General features: G+C 44.8%; 1 protein-coding gene across 1 annotated transcript; it reads left to right on the top strand.

Annotated features, from left to right (window-relative positions):
- Window positions 1-618: 618 nt before the first annotated feature.
- Window positions 619-10,769, top strand: RPL31 (ribosomal protein L31). Its single transcript, XM_078766736.1, has 5 exons — window positions 619-667; window positions 1,142-1,255; window positions 2,606-2,731; window positions 10,492-10,604; window positions 10,697-10,769. The coding sequence occupies exons 2-5, from the start codon at window positions 1,143-1,145 to the stop codon at window positions 10,726-10,728; spliced, it is 384 nt and encodes a 127-aa protein (XP_078622862.1). The 5' UTR covers window positions 619-667; window position 1,142; the 3' UTR covers window positions 10,729-10,769.
- Window positions 10,770-14,673: the final 3,904 nt, after the last annotated feature.

The raw sequence follows: 14,673 nt of genomic DNA, 5'->3' as shown, positions 1-14,673 counted from the left end.
GCTCGCACTTCAGCACTGGGCGGGTTCGAGCTTCGAGCCCGCATATATGTCCCGAGGCCACGCCTTGCCCCTGGGCGTGGCCGATCGGCCGATAGGCGCCAGGCGGGGCATGCATTACAGTCTACAGACTACAGTTCTGCTTTCCATTTGTTGGCATGCGCGTCGGTGGGCACCCGGTTTTGCACCCACGGGCACACGTGGGCACGTGTTGAGTGTCTTTTGTGACACCCCCGGGGCCTGTCGCCCCCAGTAGCACTCCCCCCAGGAGTCATTTCAGGCCCTTTCCTGGGCCCCAAACACACACATTCCTTCAGTTGTATGGGTGTCGTGTCTTCTGGACGTTCGCGCCACCTGATGGTGCGCTGAATTCTTGTCCCTTGTGTCCTACCGCTTGAACCTTTAGCACCCTCGACTGTGCAAATCGGTTTTAAAATTCGTTAACAGAAACGGGTCAAACAATGTCGAGTTTGCCGATTCCTGTCGAAGTTTTTTCGTGCGTGGTGTCTATCGAGTCTTGCACCTTTGAAAACGCCTTCCAGAGGCAAACACGAAGAAGAAGAAGAATCATGTCATCGGTGAATCGGCTTTCGAGAAATCGCTGGTTTCAGTCATCCTTCCCCCAGAATGCATTGCGCCTTTCTTTCCGCCATTGATTTTACGCGTTGAGGTAATGTTTTCTGCGCCTGTGCAATCGTTCTTCATCTTGTTTGTATTTCTTGTTTATTGATGTCTTTTTTACACGACGCAACAGTGGGCTTTGTGGTGAATGGGTTGTTTATACTATTTGTATGATTGTGGTATTCATTCGGGTAAATGACGCACGATACCCCTGTAGTGGCTAGCTCTACTGAGTACTGAAGGCCTTCGTGTGTTTTCCCGATTGTTCGCGCTTGTTCCATTTTGAGCTTCATTAACGTACCGGAGGTGAACTTTGAGTAGTGTTGCAAATTCGTGTTACCGGAATCCACTTCCGTACGTCCGCAGGTGGACAGAGAACACGGTGGTGTACTCGGCCGATGGAAACGGGTCTCGTAGTGTAGGATAAAAAAAAAAAAAAAATCCACAAACACCTCGAAACGACCGATGCGAATGGACGACGTCGATGGGCGACTTTACTGTGCACACTGTACTCTTGTTGCAGAATGGCTCCGACAAAGAAGGCCAAAGTGGGTGAGAAGAGGAAGGCTCGTTCGACCATGAATGAAGTGGTCACTCGCGAGTACACCATCAACATCCATAAGCGCATCCATGGAATGTACGTATGGAATTGGGACCCGTGGGGCTCCATTGGATCTTGTAGGTCATTTCTGCGCCATCGGTTGGTCGGTATGTGGGTGGTACTGGCAGGTACTTGCTGGTGTTTTGTATTTTCACTTCTGCTTCATTTTATAAGTATAACTAGAAGAGAGTACCCGTCGCTTCACTGATGGACCAATTAGTCATCTAGTCCCTTGCTGCTGGAAAGATGTGTGGGGGCAGAATGGGAGGAGGAAAGATATGCTGCATATGCATCATTTGGAGGGGGAGGGTTTTGACAGGCCCTTCCATTTTGGGGGGTGGGGGGGGGGGAAGGCAGAATGGGAGGAGGAAAGATATGCTGCATATGCATCATTTGGAGGGAGGGGGTGACAGGCCCTTCCATTTTGGGGGGTGGGGGGGAAGGCAGAATGGGAGGAGGAAAGATATGCTGCATATGCATCATTTGGAGGAGGGGGGGTTTGACAGGCCCTTCCATTTTGGGGGGGGGGGGGCAGAATGGGAGGACGAAATATATGCTGCGTATGCATCATTTGGAGGGGCAGGGGGAGAGTTTTGACAGGCCCTTCCATTTTGGGGGGGGGGGGGGGGAAGCAGAATGGGAGGAGGAAAGATATGCTGCATATGTATCATTTGGAGGGGGAGGGTTTTGCCAGGCCCTTCCATTTTGGGGGGTGGGGGGGAAGGCAGAATGGGAGGAGGAAAGATATGCTGCATATGTATCATTTGGAGGGGGAGGGTTTTGACAGGCCCTTCCGTTTTGGGGGGGGGGGGGGGGGGGGAGAAGCAGAATGGGAGGAGGAAAGATATGCTGCATATGCATTTGTGATGTTGAGTTTTAAGAGGCACTTCTGTGTTCTTTCTGATAAAATCTCCAGTCACTTTGTTGATGTTTTCTATACGAGAAACACCCACTCCCTTCAGCAGCATTGACAGATCCATCCCCCCCCCCCCCCCCTTTGTATTTTCTTCTCTGCTCCGGGCACTACCATCACGTATGCAAAATTTGGTGGTGCGGGGGCCGCCCGTGTGTGTGTGTTTTTTTTTTTTTCTCTCTGATTTTCAGGTGTACACGCACACATACATCGAGATAGTTTCTTGTTTCAAATACTTGGATTTGTTGCTGTTATATCTTGCAGTCCTGTGTTGTTTGGCCAATTTTGTGGCTAAAAAGACTATTTGGATTTGGCAAAGCATTTTTGGACAAAATGAGCCAAGTTTCATACAATTTTCAATCAACCCCATACTTTACAACTCAAATTTTTATTTATTAATTTGCATTTTTTTCTATGAATGATGTCAAAAACATCATTCTCATACATTTATTTATTTTACTCTTCTTTTTCAGGGGGTTCAAGAAACGTGCTCCAAGAGCTATTAAGGAGATTCGAAAATTTGCAATGAGAGAAATGGGAACGCAAGACGTACGCATCGACACACGGCTGAACAAAGCTGTATGGAGAAAAGGCATTCGGTACGTCCTTGTGTGTTTTTGTTTGTTTGTCCAAATGTGGAAAGCAGGTTTTCCGCTTCCGGTCCCTCGAGCGACGGGGCTTGCTTTGATCTCTCCACGACATCAAAGTTTGAGTGTTTTCCAGTTCGTTTCTTTGTCAAATTTCCGCTGCGTATTTTGTTGTGTATGTGTTATTGTGTGTTTCTATTTGGTTTTGGTTTTGTAATTGTTGCAAATTTGTGTGTAATTAGTCGTTTCTTTGTCCGCGCCTCGTGCGGCCTGGTGTCTCGTGCGGCCTCCTCGTCTCGACTTGTGCCCCGCCCCCTATATTCTCGTTTGTTCTTTCACCTCTGCTCCTGCTTTCTCAAATCCACGTTCTCACTTAGAGACTTTTCCCAGATTGTTTTCATGGTTTTGTTTAAATATTTATTTAAATATGTTTAAACCGCAGCGGTGATCCCCTCCCCCCCCCCACAGGATTTCCATGTTTTAAACGTTTCCCAGTGTGTACCCTGGATAAGAATAGGTACGCCGTATCCCTGCGTGTCGTAGGAGGCGACTAAGAGGGTTGGCGTCAGGAAGGGCATCCGGCCATAAAAAACATTGCCTCAAAAAGAGAACCATGACAATTACAACTACATGTGGGCAGGGTACAGCCCGAAGTGGAGATCGGTTTCTGAGGTTTGGGACATGGAATGTAGGGACAATGACAGGGAGATCAGGAGAAGTGGTGGAAGTATTGGTCAGAAGAAGAGTGGACATATGTTGTGTGCAAGAGACGAGATGGAAGGGAAGTGGTGTGAGAATGGTGAAGGGTAGGCAGGGACAGAAATACAAGTTTGTGTGGCAAGGGTGCCTGGAGGGCGTGAATGGTGTTGGTGTCCTGTTTTCTGAGGAGTTTGTAGACAGTGTGGTGAGTGTGACTAGAGTGAGTGAAAGGTTGATGATGGTGAAAATGATGATTGGAAAGCTCTTGGTGAACGTCATCTCGGGATATGCTCCACAGGTTGGTCGGAGCGATGAAGAGAAGGACAAGTTCTGGTGTGCGATAGAGAAGCTGATGGAAAACGTGAAAGATGAGGAAGTTGTTGTGGTAGGAGGAGACCTAAATGGACATGTGGGAAGGAGTATGGATGGTTTTGACGGAGTTCATGGGGGTTACGGATATGGTGTGAGAAATGGAGAAGGTGAAAGGATTTTGGAGTTTGCTGATGGAGCTGATTTGTTGATTTGTAATACTCAGTTCCAGAAAGAGGATAATAAGCTTGTTACGTACACGTCAGGTGGGTCGACGACAACCGTTGATTACCTGATGGTGCGTAGGCGAGATAGGGGGCACCTCCGAGACACAAAGGTAATCCCGGGGGAGGAGGCTGTTTCACAGCACCACTTGGTTGTCTGCGACGTAAGGGTGAAAGGTGCGAGGAGAGCTCGGCGGGTGAAGTAGCAACCGAGAATGAAGGTGTGGAGGTTGAAAGAGGTGACAGTAAGGGAGGCATTAAAAGAGAGGCTGAGTAGGGTCGAGGATGATGTGGTTGAGCTTGAAAGTGGTTGGATGTCAATGAAAGCTAGTCTGTTGGGAGCCGTTGGTGAGGTATGTGGATGGACAAAAGGACCACCGAGGCACTCGGAAACATGGTGGTGGGATGATGAAGTTGGAAAGAGGATTGACGAGAAGAGGAAGAAGTTCAAGGAGTGGCAGAAGGCGAAGGGTACGGGAGCAGAAACAGCAGAGCATGAAAGTTATAAGGCAGCCAGGAAGGCTGCAAAGAAAGAGGTAGCAAAGGCGCAGGAGGCATGTAGGAAAATGTTCGGAGAACGCTTGGATTCGGAAGAGGGTCAGAGAGCGGTATTCAGGATTGCAAAGCAGATAGCGAAAGAGAGGTGTGATGTGATGGGGGTGAGCTGCTTGAAGGATGAAGTGGGACAAATCGTTGTCGACCCAGATGGAATTAAAGGAAGATGGAAAAGATATATGGAAATGCTGTTGAATACAGAGAAAGAATGGGATGGCAACATAGAGAGTAACCCAGTTTTAGGACCGGCAGAGAAGATAACTGAGAAGGAAGTTGAGGAAGCGATAAAAGCAATGAAGGGTAGAAAAGCGGGAGGGCCGACGGGAGTTGTGGGAGATATGTTGAAGGCAGCAGGAAGTTGGGGTGTGAAGAGAATGACAGAGATCTGTAATCTGGTGGTGAAAGAAGGCTGCATTCCAGTGGATTGGGAACTGAGTACCCTCGTCCCTCTATACAAGGGGAAAGGTGACCCTCTGGAGTGTGGCTCGTACCGAGCGATAAAGTTATTGGAGCATGGAATGAAGGTATTGGAAAGGGTGTTGGAGAGGAGGATAAGGAAGAAAGTGAAGATCGACGAAATGCAGTTTGCATTTATGCCAGGAAGAGGAACGACAGACGCGCTTTTCATTGTGAGGCAGTTGCAGGAGAAGTACATGGAGAAGAGGAAGAAGTTGTTTCTTGGGTTTGTTGATCTGGAGAAAGCATTCGATCGGGTTCCACGCAAAGTATTGACATGGGCATTGAGGAAGTTAGGAGTGGAGGAATGGTTGATCAGAGTAGTGATGGCAATGTACAAAAGAGCGCGCACAGCTGTAAGGACGAAGGACGGGAACAGTGGTGAGTTTGAGGTGAAGGTGGGAGTGCATCAGGGGTCGGTACTAAGTCCACTACTATTTGTAGCTGTGATGGAGGTGCTGGCTCAGAACGTAAAGGAGGGTTTACTGTGGGAGTTGTTGTATGCAGATGATCTGGTGTTGATTGCGGAAAGTATGGATGGACTGAAGGAAAAGATGAACACGTGGAAGGAATGTATGGAGACAAAAGGTCTGAAGGTGAATATCGGAAAGACGAAGGTGATGGCAAGTGGTAAAGCATGTGGTGAGGTGGAAAGAACTGGGAAGTGGCCCTGTGCTGTGTGTAGGAAGGGTGTCGGAGTGAACTCCATTCAGTGTACAATGTGCGCTGAGTGGGTTCATCAAAAATGTAGTGGTCTGAGAGGGTCATTAACCAGTGTGGCAGCTACAGTCAAATGTAAGGTGTGCACAGAGGGAGCTGCAGATGGAGGAAATGTTGAGTTGGATCTTGGAGACGGTGTGAAGCTGGAAGGTGTGAAAACATTTTGCTACCTCGGAGACATGCTGAATGGAGAAGGTGGATCAGACTCGGCAACGGTTGCTCGAGTGAGATGTGCATGGAAGAAGTTTCGGGAATTGAGTGGCGTGCTGATGATGAGGGGAGTGTCGTTGAAGCTGAAGGGAAAGGTGTATGCTGCATGTGTGAGAAGTGTTATGATTTATGGGAGCGAGACATGGGTAATGAACGTAGAGCAGCAACGAAGGTTGGAAAGGGTGGAAATGCGAATGGTTCAACGGATGTGCGGAGTATCGTTGAGAGAGAGGAAGACAAATGATGAATTGCGAAAGATGATGGGAATAGAGCCTGTGATTGATGCTGTGAAGAGGAACAGGTTGAGATGGTTTGGTCATGTGTTGAGGAAGGATGAAAGTGACTGGTTGAGAAGAGTGATGGAAATGAATGTAGAAGGAAGTAGAAGACGGGGAAGACCGAGAAAGACTTGGCTAAAGATGGTGGAAGAAGAAATGCGGGCAAGGGGGTTAACAAGGAGAGATGCAGAAAATAGGGCAAAATGGAGAAGATTGTCATGGGGACCGCAATGCTAACCCCTGCTCTAGCAGGGAAAATGGCCTTTAAAATGCATGTGTGTGTGTGTGTGTGTGTGTCCAAATGTGGTGGAATTAGTCAGCAACTCCCACTCTTCACCCCCAGCTCCTCCTTGATCTGCAAAAAGCATGCATTGGAACTTTGTCTCCACAACTTAATATACCACACTCAAACATCCTCCAGCATTATTATTACTAAACTGGATTAATCAGCACCTGAAATTGTATTACAAGCCAAACCCTCAACCCCTCCCCAAAAACCCAAAACTTTGGCATGCCATATTTGTTAAAGTGCAACCACCGGATTAGTAGGAGTCTCTGAAAGCCACAGAACGTCCCTCTACTAAATGCAATGTCAATCAACCAGTACAGGCTTTCGAAGCATTTTGTTTGTAAATGGCAGATTAATTTTCAATCATTCATTTTTGGGCCGTCAATCCGTGTGTGTGTTATAGGTTTTCGTTACCACGATAACTTAAGAATGACTGAAGGGATCTAAATCAAACTTTGTACCGGTATGTGTAAAGATGAACCGATTAGATTATGGGGTCACGATGTCAAAGGTTATATGTTATGTACCGTGAGGCAAAATTATGTTACAGAGCTAACTTGTGAACCAGCGATGGGATTTTGACCAAACTACTTAATTGGTATAACCTTAACTTAATTAACTAACTTAATTGGCCTTAACTTAATTGGTTAATTGGTATTAAACTTTGATTTGCATAAGATTATGTTATGATGCAAAAATGAACTGATAACATTTCAGCGTCAAAGGTCAGAGGTCATGCTCGGTAAAAATGTGATCTATCTATAATTCCAGTAATCTCTGTGTGTGTGTGTGTGTGTCTGTGTGTCTGTGTGTTTGTTTGTTTGTCTGTGACCGCTGTTTCTCGACAACCACGGGTCCGATATACTTGAAACTTGCCAGGTATATTGCTGGGGACCTGAGGATGTGCCTTTTCAAGGTTTCATATTAATCGGACAAGTAGTTACCGAGCTATGGCGATTTAACCGTTCGCCGTTCGCTTTGGCTTTGCGAATGGACCAAACCATTTCATGTAAATAGAGGGGGGGGTTCTACCGTACTCGCAAGCCGTTCGCTTTGGCTTTGCGAATGGACCAAACCATTTCATGTAAATAGAGGGGGGGGATTGTCACCGTACTCGCAAGCCGTTCGCTTTGGCTTTGCGAATGGACCAAACCATTTCATGTAAATAGAGGGGGGGGATATAATTTTAGATATATATATAGTACGGGCATGCCCTAGTACTTAAGAACAGCTGAAGGGATTTAAATCAAACTTGGTGCAAGTATGTATAATGATGTATTAATTCTGCATGTGCGCGATATAATGATGTAATAATGTGGGCAGAGGCGTATCGGTTGATGTCGCAACGTCGAAGAGTATTTGTAGTTATTTTTTTCAAAGGATAAATGTCTAAATGAAGGAAACGCCGCTGGATAAATTCTGCTCCCCCTATCTCATCCCCCTTACATGTTAGTCACTTTGGGGTCTACCTTTTCTGGAGCTTTATGCAGTTCAAATACCATAATCTTCCTATTGTCACAAAACCTTGCTGGCATCCCGAGTAACAAGTGGGGTCGACCTAGCAAACACTCTGCCATGTGCAACTCATCTCAATGTTCCAAGCATTATTTAGCAATACTGGAGAAAGGAATGGTTACTGGTGTTTGACAATTTTTTTTTTTTTTTTGTATACAAGATCGAGGCTCGTGAAAGAGCTAACATTAATCACACAAAAAGTCAAACCGACACATAAAACATATAATAAGGGGAGCGGTAGACAAGATGGGGGGAGAGGGGGAAGGACACAAACACAAAATTTGAGAGCAGGGACATCGAGAAACCTGTGGGAGAGAGGGGGCTTGGGGGGGGGGGAGAGATATAAAACATATGGACACTGCAAGGACTCCCAGGAAAGAAGCTCGAATTTCAAAAAAGTGTATCTGGGGTGAATTAGTGGCGGTAGAAAAGATCAAGGTTTTGGATGGGGGAAGATAAGAGATGGTGGTGAACAGCTGTTTTAAAGACCTGGAGGGAGGAGTGGGATTGAAGGAGGATTTACTGGGATCGAACCTATTGTGTGAGAATGCACGCAAATACATGTGCCTTTTTATGCCTCCACCCCCAAAGGTGGCCGGAGGCATGTTTTCGGGTTGTCCGTCAGTACGGGCTAAACCTCATTTTTCTCAGCAACCACATGTCCGATTGAGGCAAAACTTTCAGGGTAGGAGTGACACCCATGCAGAATGTTTTTTATCATAATTGTGACGTTATAGGTCACGTAGTATGGCAGCCACCTTGGATTAAAACAACAACAGGCATTTTAAGGCCATTTTCCCTGCTAGAGCGGGGGTTAGCTTTGTGGTCCCCATGACAATCTTCTCCATTTTGCCCTATTTTCTGCATCTCTCCTTGTTAACCCCCTTGCCCGCATTTCTTCTTCCACCATCTTTAGCCAAGTCTTTCTCGGTCTTCCCCGTCCTCTACTTCCTTCTACGTTCATTTCCATCACTCTTCTCAACCAGTCACTTTCATCCTTCCTCAACACATGACCAAACCATCTCAACCTGTTTCTCTTCACAGCATCAATCACAGGCAATATTCCCATCATCTTTCACAATTCATCATTTGTCTTCCTCTCTCTCAACGATACTCCGCACATCCACCGAACCATTCGCATTTCCACCCTTTCCACCCTTTCCAGCCTTCGTTGCTGCTCTATGTTCATTACCCATGTCTCGCTCCCATAAATCATAACGCTTCTCACACATGCAGCATACACCTTTCCCTTCAGCTTCAACAACACTCCCCTCCTCGTCAGCATGCCACTCAGTTCCCGAAACTTCTTCCATGCACATCTCACTCGAGCAACCGTTGCCGAATCTGATCCACCTTCTCCATTCAGCATGTCTCTGAGGTAGCAAAATGTTTTCACACCTTCCAGCTTCACGCCGTCTCAAAGATCCAACTCAACATTTCCTTCATCTGCAGCTCCCTCTGTGTACACATTACGCTTGAATGTAGCTGCCCCACTGGTTAATGACCCTCTCAGACCACTACATTTTTGATGAACCCACTCAGCGCACACATTGTACATTGAATGGAGTGCGCTCCGACACTTCCTGCACACAGCACATGGCCACCTTGGATTAAACCATATAATTAAAACATTATTTCTCAGAAACCGCTGAATGGAAAATTTGAAACTTGGCACATTGTCAAGTACTCCCAATGGGGAATAAAAGCATGGCAATGATGACATCATCGGTGAAGTGGTATACCAGCCAAAAATGTTTTAATCAAATTCCTTATCCTAAAAATCTGAAATTATCTGAACCTGATCTATGACACATTTGTATTGAAGTATTAAATTTATGACATCATAGGTCACATGGTTTGGCAGCCATATTGGATTTAACCTAGAACTGTAAAAAAAATCTTCTCCCAAACCACCAAATCAATTGACTCGAAACTTGACGTGTGTCATTGACTAGGCATGGTGATTAAAACATGACCACAAACACGTCATTGGTCACATGGTTTGGCAGCCATATCAGATAGAAAATAAACCTCATCGATCAACACGAAATTTCACAAACGTGATCCCCTACCCATACATATGCAAAATGCACATCTTTGAAGGTCATGTGGTATGGCAGCCATATTAGCTTGAAAGCCGATATTTCAAAAAATCCCTTCTCTGAAACTGCTTCACTGACAGATGTGAAACCTGTCATGGCTGGTGAAAATGTGATACTTGAAAACAGCTGCAGGGATTTAAATCAAACGTGTTTATTTTTAGGGCAGTGAACGAGGGCATCTGCCCGTTGTGTGACTATGCGGAGGCATATTGGCGACAGTCACATTGCTCTAGTTGTATTTGGTCATGATTACAATTACTTCTAAAAATCGGTGTGTTTGATAGCTTTTATCACTCGTTCGTCGTGTTGAATTGTCAGGATAATTATTTTGGCAATCGCATACTTTGGCATCTTTCATTATTTTTGCATTTGTCATGCTTTTGTAATTTTATGAGCATTGTTTCATGTTCTTCAGAAATGTCCCGTATCGTATGCGTGTGCGACTTTCGAGGAAGAGGAATGAGGACGAAGACTCTCCAAACAAGCTCTACACCCTCGTTACTCATGTGCAGATCGACACGTTCAAAGGTGATTCCCTGAAACAGATGTTTGTTTTTTCTTCCGCTCTTTAAAGAGAACGTTTTAATTGGGTTACCTTTTGTTTTTTGTTTCATTCACAGGTTTGCAGACTGTCAACGTCGATGAAAACTGAGCAAGCATCATTAGATTGTCAATAAACACATTTGAAATGTCCCCTTTGTATTGGCTGTTGTCGGGTCTTCATTCATGATTTTTTTTTGTAAAGCAAAGTAGGCTTTTTTCCTGCATCTATATCATCTCACTGTTCCACATGTTCATCTCGCTATGAAAGTCCAATGGAAACATTGCATGCTGGTGATGCTACACATGGGATGACGGATGAGGTTCAGACAACTCGCTTTTGAGCGGTGTGGTTTTGGTTCGATTCCTGACACTGTTTCAGCAGCACCAAAGTTATTGAGTGAAGAGTATATTCCAATGATGTGTAGTCAGGGCCCTTAGGGATATTTTGGGGCCGTTTGGTTCAAATTCTTCCAAAAGCACCAAATTTGGCCCAGATGTTGCCCATGCCATACTCTTTCGATTTTTGATGGGTGCCAAGACGGGCGTCCTCCCCCCCCCCCCGGGGGCCCCATATTGGCGAAATATTAAATGGCCACCACCCGGATTAGAGGAAAATCAGTTAAATAACCAAAAGGGTTGGAATCATGTATGATACCACTTTTCAGGGGTTTTCGAGGTCGAGGAATCCAATTATGATATTTTGATGATTCGAGGTCTAGGTCAACCCTCAAGGTCATCTTAAAGGTCATTTTTGAGTCAAACATGTCGGTTTTTGAGTTTTTTGTCAAGATTTATGCGAGGTTCACCATTTTATGTTTCTGGGTTGGGTAATCGAACTCTGACCTTATTTTTGACAATTAGAGGAAATATTTACATGTCTATTTCCTAATTTTCAGGCATATGCAGTTCATCAGTCTAATTACAAAGGTACGGATTTTGATGTTTTATGAACTGTATGCCATATCCTTGTGTTTAATTTTTGTGCGATCATGATCCGGGTTCATGTATACATGATTGTATGCATGTCATAAATATGACGTCATAGGTCATGTGACCTGGCGGCCATATTGGATTTTATGAAAACCTTAAAAATGGATCCCTGCCTTCATTTTTCGATCGATTCATTTTGAACTTTGACCACTTATAGTACGCCATGTGATTGGATGCATATCCTAATTATGACGTCATAGGTCAGGTGACATGGCGGGATGGACCGGTATGGTCCCCGGATCTTGGCGCCCATCAAAAATCGAAAGAGTATGGCATGGGCAACATCTGCGCCAAATTTGATGCTTTTGGAAGAATCTGAACCAAAATATCCCTAAGGGCCCTGACTAGGGTGTGTGTGTGTATGTACAAAGTCCTAGGCTTGTGTAAGGGCAACATATAAAACACAAAGATATAAACAGAAAACACATAAAACATGTAATAAAGAGAGGGAAGCACAACAGTGGAAAACAGGGACAGTGGTAGATCTGTGGAATGGAGAGGGGGGGGGGGGGGGAGGGGGCTGGTGGGGTACACGGTACAAAACAAATGGACCCTACGAGAACTTTCAGGGTAAAAAACATGGAATTTGAAAAAGGTGGATTTGGGGTGTAGTTAACGGGCACAGAAAAGATCAAGGTTTTGGATGGGGGAAGATAAGAGATGGTGGTGAACAGCTGTTTTAAAGACCTGGAGGGAGGAGGTTTGTTCCAGAGGCGGGAGGAAAGAGGAATGAAAGAGTGAAGGTGAGCAGAGTCTTGATTTTGGCTGTTTCACCAGAAGAGGGTTGCTGGCAGATCTTGTGTGATGCAGGAATATTTGGGGGACCACAGAGAGCTGGGGGAGCAAGCCGGAGAGGAGTCGGTAGAAGCCATTTCTTTGTCAGTAGAAGATTTTGTATTCAGGATTAACTAGCTGAGCAATCTGGGGCAGATTGTGTCATTTTGAAAGTGCTGTCATGAGATAGATCAACTGGTGCAAGACCATGCACTAAAGGTCGAGTTCATCAAGGTTCTGGCAGAACCCTAAAACTGAAGGTGTCCGCTAGAATCTTGGAGAGTCAAAAACGGCAGCTTCACTCATAATTAATAAATTAACAGATGGTTTGGGGATAAAACGAGAGAAAAAAACATTTTCGAGTACAATTATCTTCGGATGGATGCACGAACATCATTGTGTGAATTTATAGGAAGGTGGGGATTCCAATGCAAAACGTGGAAATTAAAAGAAAGGAAGACAGGGAAGTTGAAGAACTATCTTGTCACGTGATATCCGGCTCATGACAACTGGATCTCATCGATACGTAATGACGTCATTGCGCAACATCTGTCCAACAATAATTGAAGACCATATAATTATAACCAGGCTAAGTCACATTTTATTTTTTTCCCCCGTTTTTCACGTTTTTCAAAATATTTTTCACGTTTTTCTCGAAATGACTAAAATGTGACAGCCTGGTTATAATTCTATGGTCTTCTTACACCTTTACTTCGGTGATGGCACGGGTTCTATACATACCTCCGTGGGTGATGGGCGATCTCGGTATTGTAGATTGCATATTACCTCAACTGTTCGAATATTCACAAAACAATTCGATAATATAAGAGATCTACACAACCAGCAGCCCCATAATTACTAACACCGAGGTGATTAATAATTACAAAAATGTTACACCGGATGGAAAGAGTAATTGACACGTAGCACGGAGTTTAAAATGTAAATCGTGGTTCTGAGCGTCACATCCCGTACTCTCACGAGTAGTCCGGTGTATTATAATTTATACACTGTACAGTACTGTACAACCGACTGTTTATCACGGAGGTATATAATATGGAGAGCCAATTGGCCACCTCGCAGCATTAGCCGCCGTGAAGCCACCGGAAATAGTCTGGCGGCCATATTGGGAAGCCGATCGTAAGCCTGTCAAAGCAAAGGCGTGGCGCACTGATGATGCAGCTGGAGCGAATTTTAGGACCGCCGACTATTTAATTAATATAGAATACTAATATTTGAACTGATATTCGGGCTCAGAATCCCGTTCTTTAAGGAAATGGTGTTCATTAAGTTTGAAGTTGGTTCTAGACGCATTTTTCCTGGGGAATCCAATGGTTTAGAGCTTGTTTGAAAAAAAAGTGCCCAAAATTACCGCTCGGTGTTCTTTATCGTTCTTCTCATGACCCAATCACCCACTAGTAGGAATAAGAATCCTGACATGTTACACCCCTGTTTAACTCCTGTCTTCACCTTGAACCATTCTGTTGTTTCACCTTGGTCGACGACCGCACATTGAAAGTCTTGGTAAAGGGCTTTTACAAGGTTCACTAATTTTCCAGGTATGCTGTATTTCTTCATTATGACCCAGACTTTCTCTGGGCAAGGAGTCGAAAGCTTTCTAGAAATCTATAAAATTGAGGTACATCGTCGTTTGCCATTCTTTGGCTTGTTCTATAATATTCCTCAATATAAAGATCTGATTTGTTGTCATGTTATATGATGTTACTTAATTCAGTCATTATATTGTAACTAAGATGTGTATGTTTCTATTACCGAGATGTTAGAAACCACGCAGATATAATGATAACCAGAGTTTATTCTACACTGACATGGGTCAGCAACACATCAACAGTGAGTCAGTCACATAAATGACATGAAACGCTGTCATGTAGTTAACCCACACAATTCACAGTTAACCCACAAAACACACCCACACCATGTAGAGATGAGGTCGCTCTTATATTTCAGCTTGCTCTGGTGTTGCCTCACTGGTGAGCAAACAGGACCAGTTTGCAATATTTTTTCCTGATGCGCTCTTCCTTCATGTCATCATCGAGTGTTCTCACAACATGATGGAAACGTATCTTGCTGTATGATTGTGATACAGAATGTATTAAAGCAAACACATGGTTGCTGTCTGCCTCACAGTCAAACATGTGCCGATCCAAGGAAGCAAATGTAGACCGACCGACCTCAGAAAGGACAGAAGTGGAAATTGCCACTCTTATCCCACTTTCACGAGGCATTTTGCCATTGCTTACAGCCAGGAGCCTCTTGACACAGCGTTCAGTCG

The sequence above is a fragment of the Myxine glutinosa genome, chromosome 12, assembly GCF_964187855.1.
Source record: "Myxine glutinosa chromosome 12, kmMyxGlut1.1, whole genome shotgun sequence".
In the NCBI taxonomy this organism is placed as follows: domain Eukaryota; kingdom Metazoa; phylum Chordata; class Myxini; order Myxiniformes; family Myxinidae; genus Myxine; species Myxine glutinosa.
This window is presented reverse-complemented; position numbering and strand designations above follow the sequence as displayed.

What these genes read in the sequence shown, in the direction of transcription:
- RPL31 (XM_078766736.1), top strand. Translation starts at nt 1,143, where the DNA reads ATGGCTCCGACAAAGAAGGCCAAAGTGGGTGAGAAGAGGAAGGCTCGT. An exon ending in GTATGGAGAAAAGGCATTCG is followed by an intron (nt 2,732 to 10,491) that starts GTACGTCCTTGT and finishes CATGTTCTTCAG; the next exon opens with AAATGTCCCGTATCGTATGC. An exon ending in GCAGATCGACACGTTCAAAG is followed by an intron (nt 10,605 to 10,696) that starts GTGATTCCCTGA and finishes TTTCATTCACAG; the next exon opens with GTTTGCAGACTGTCAACGTC.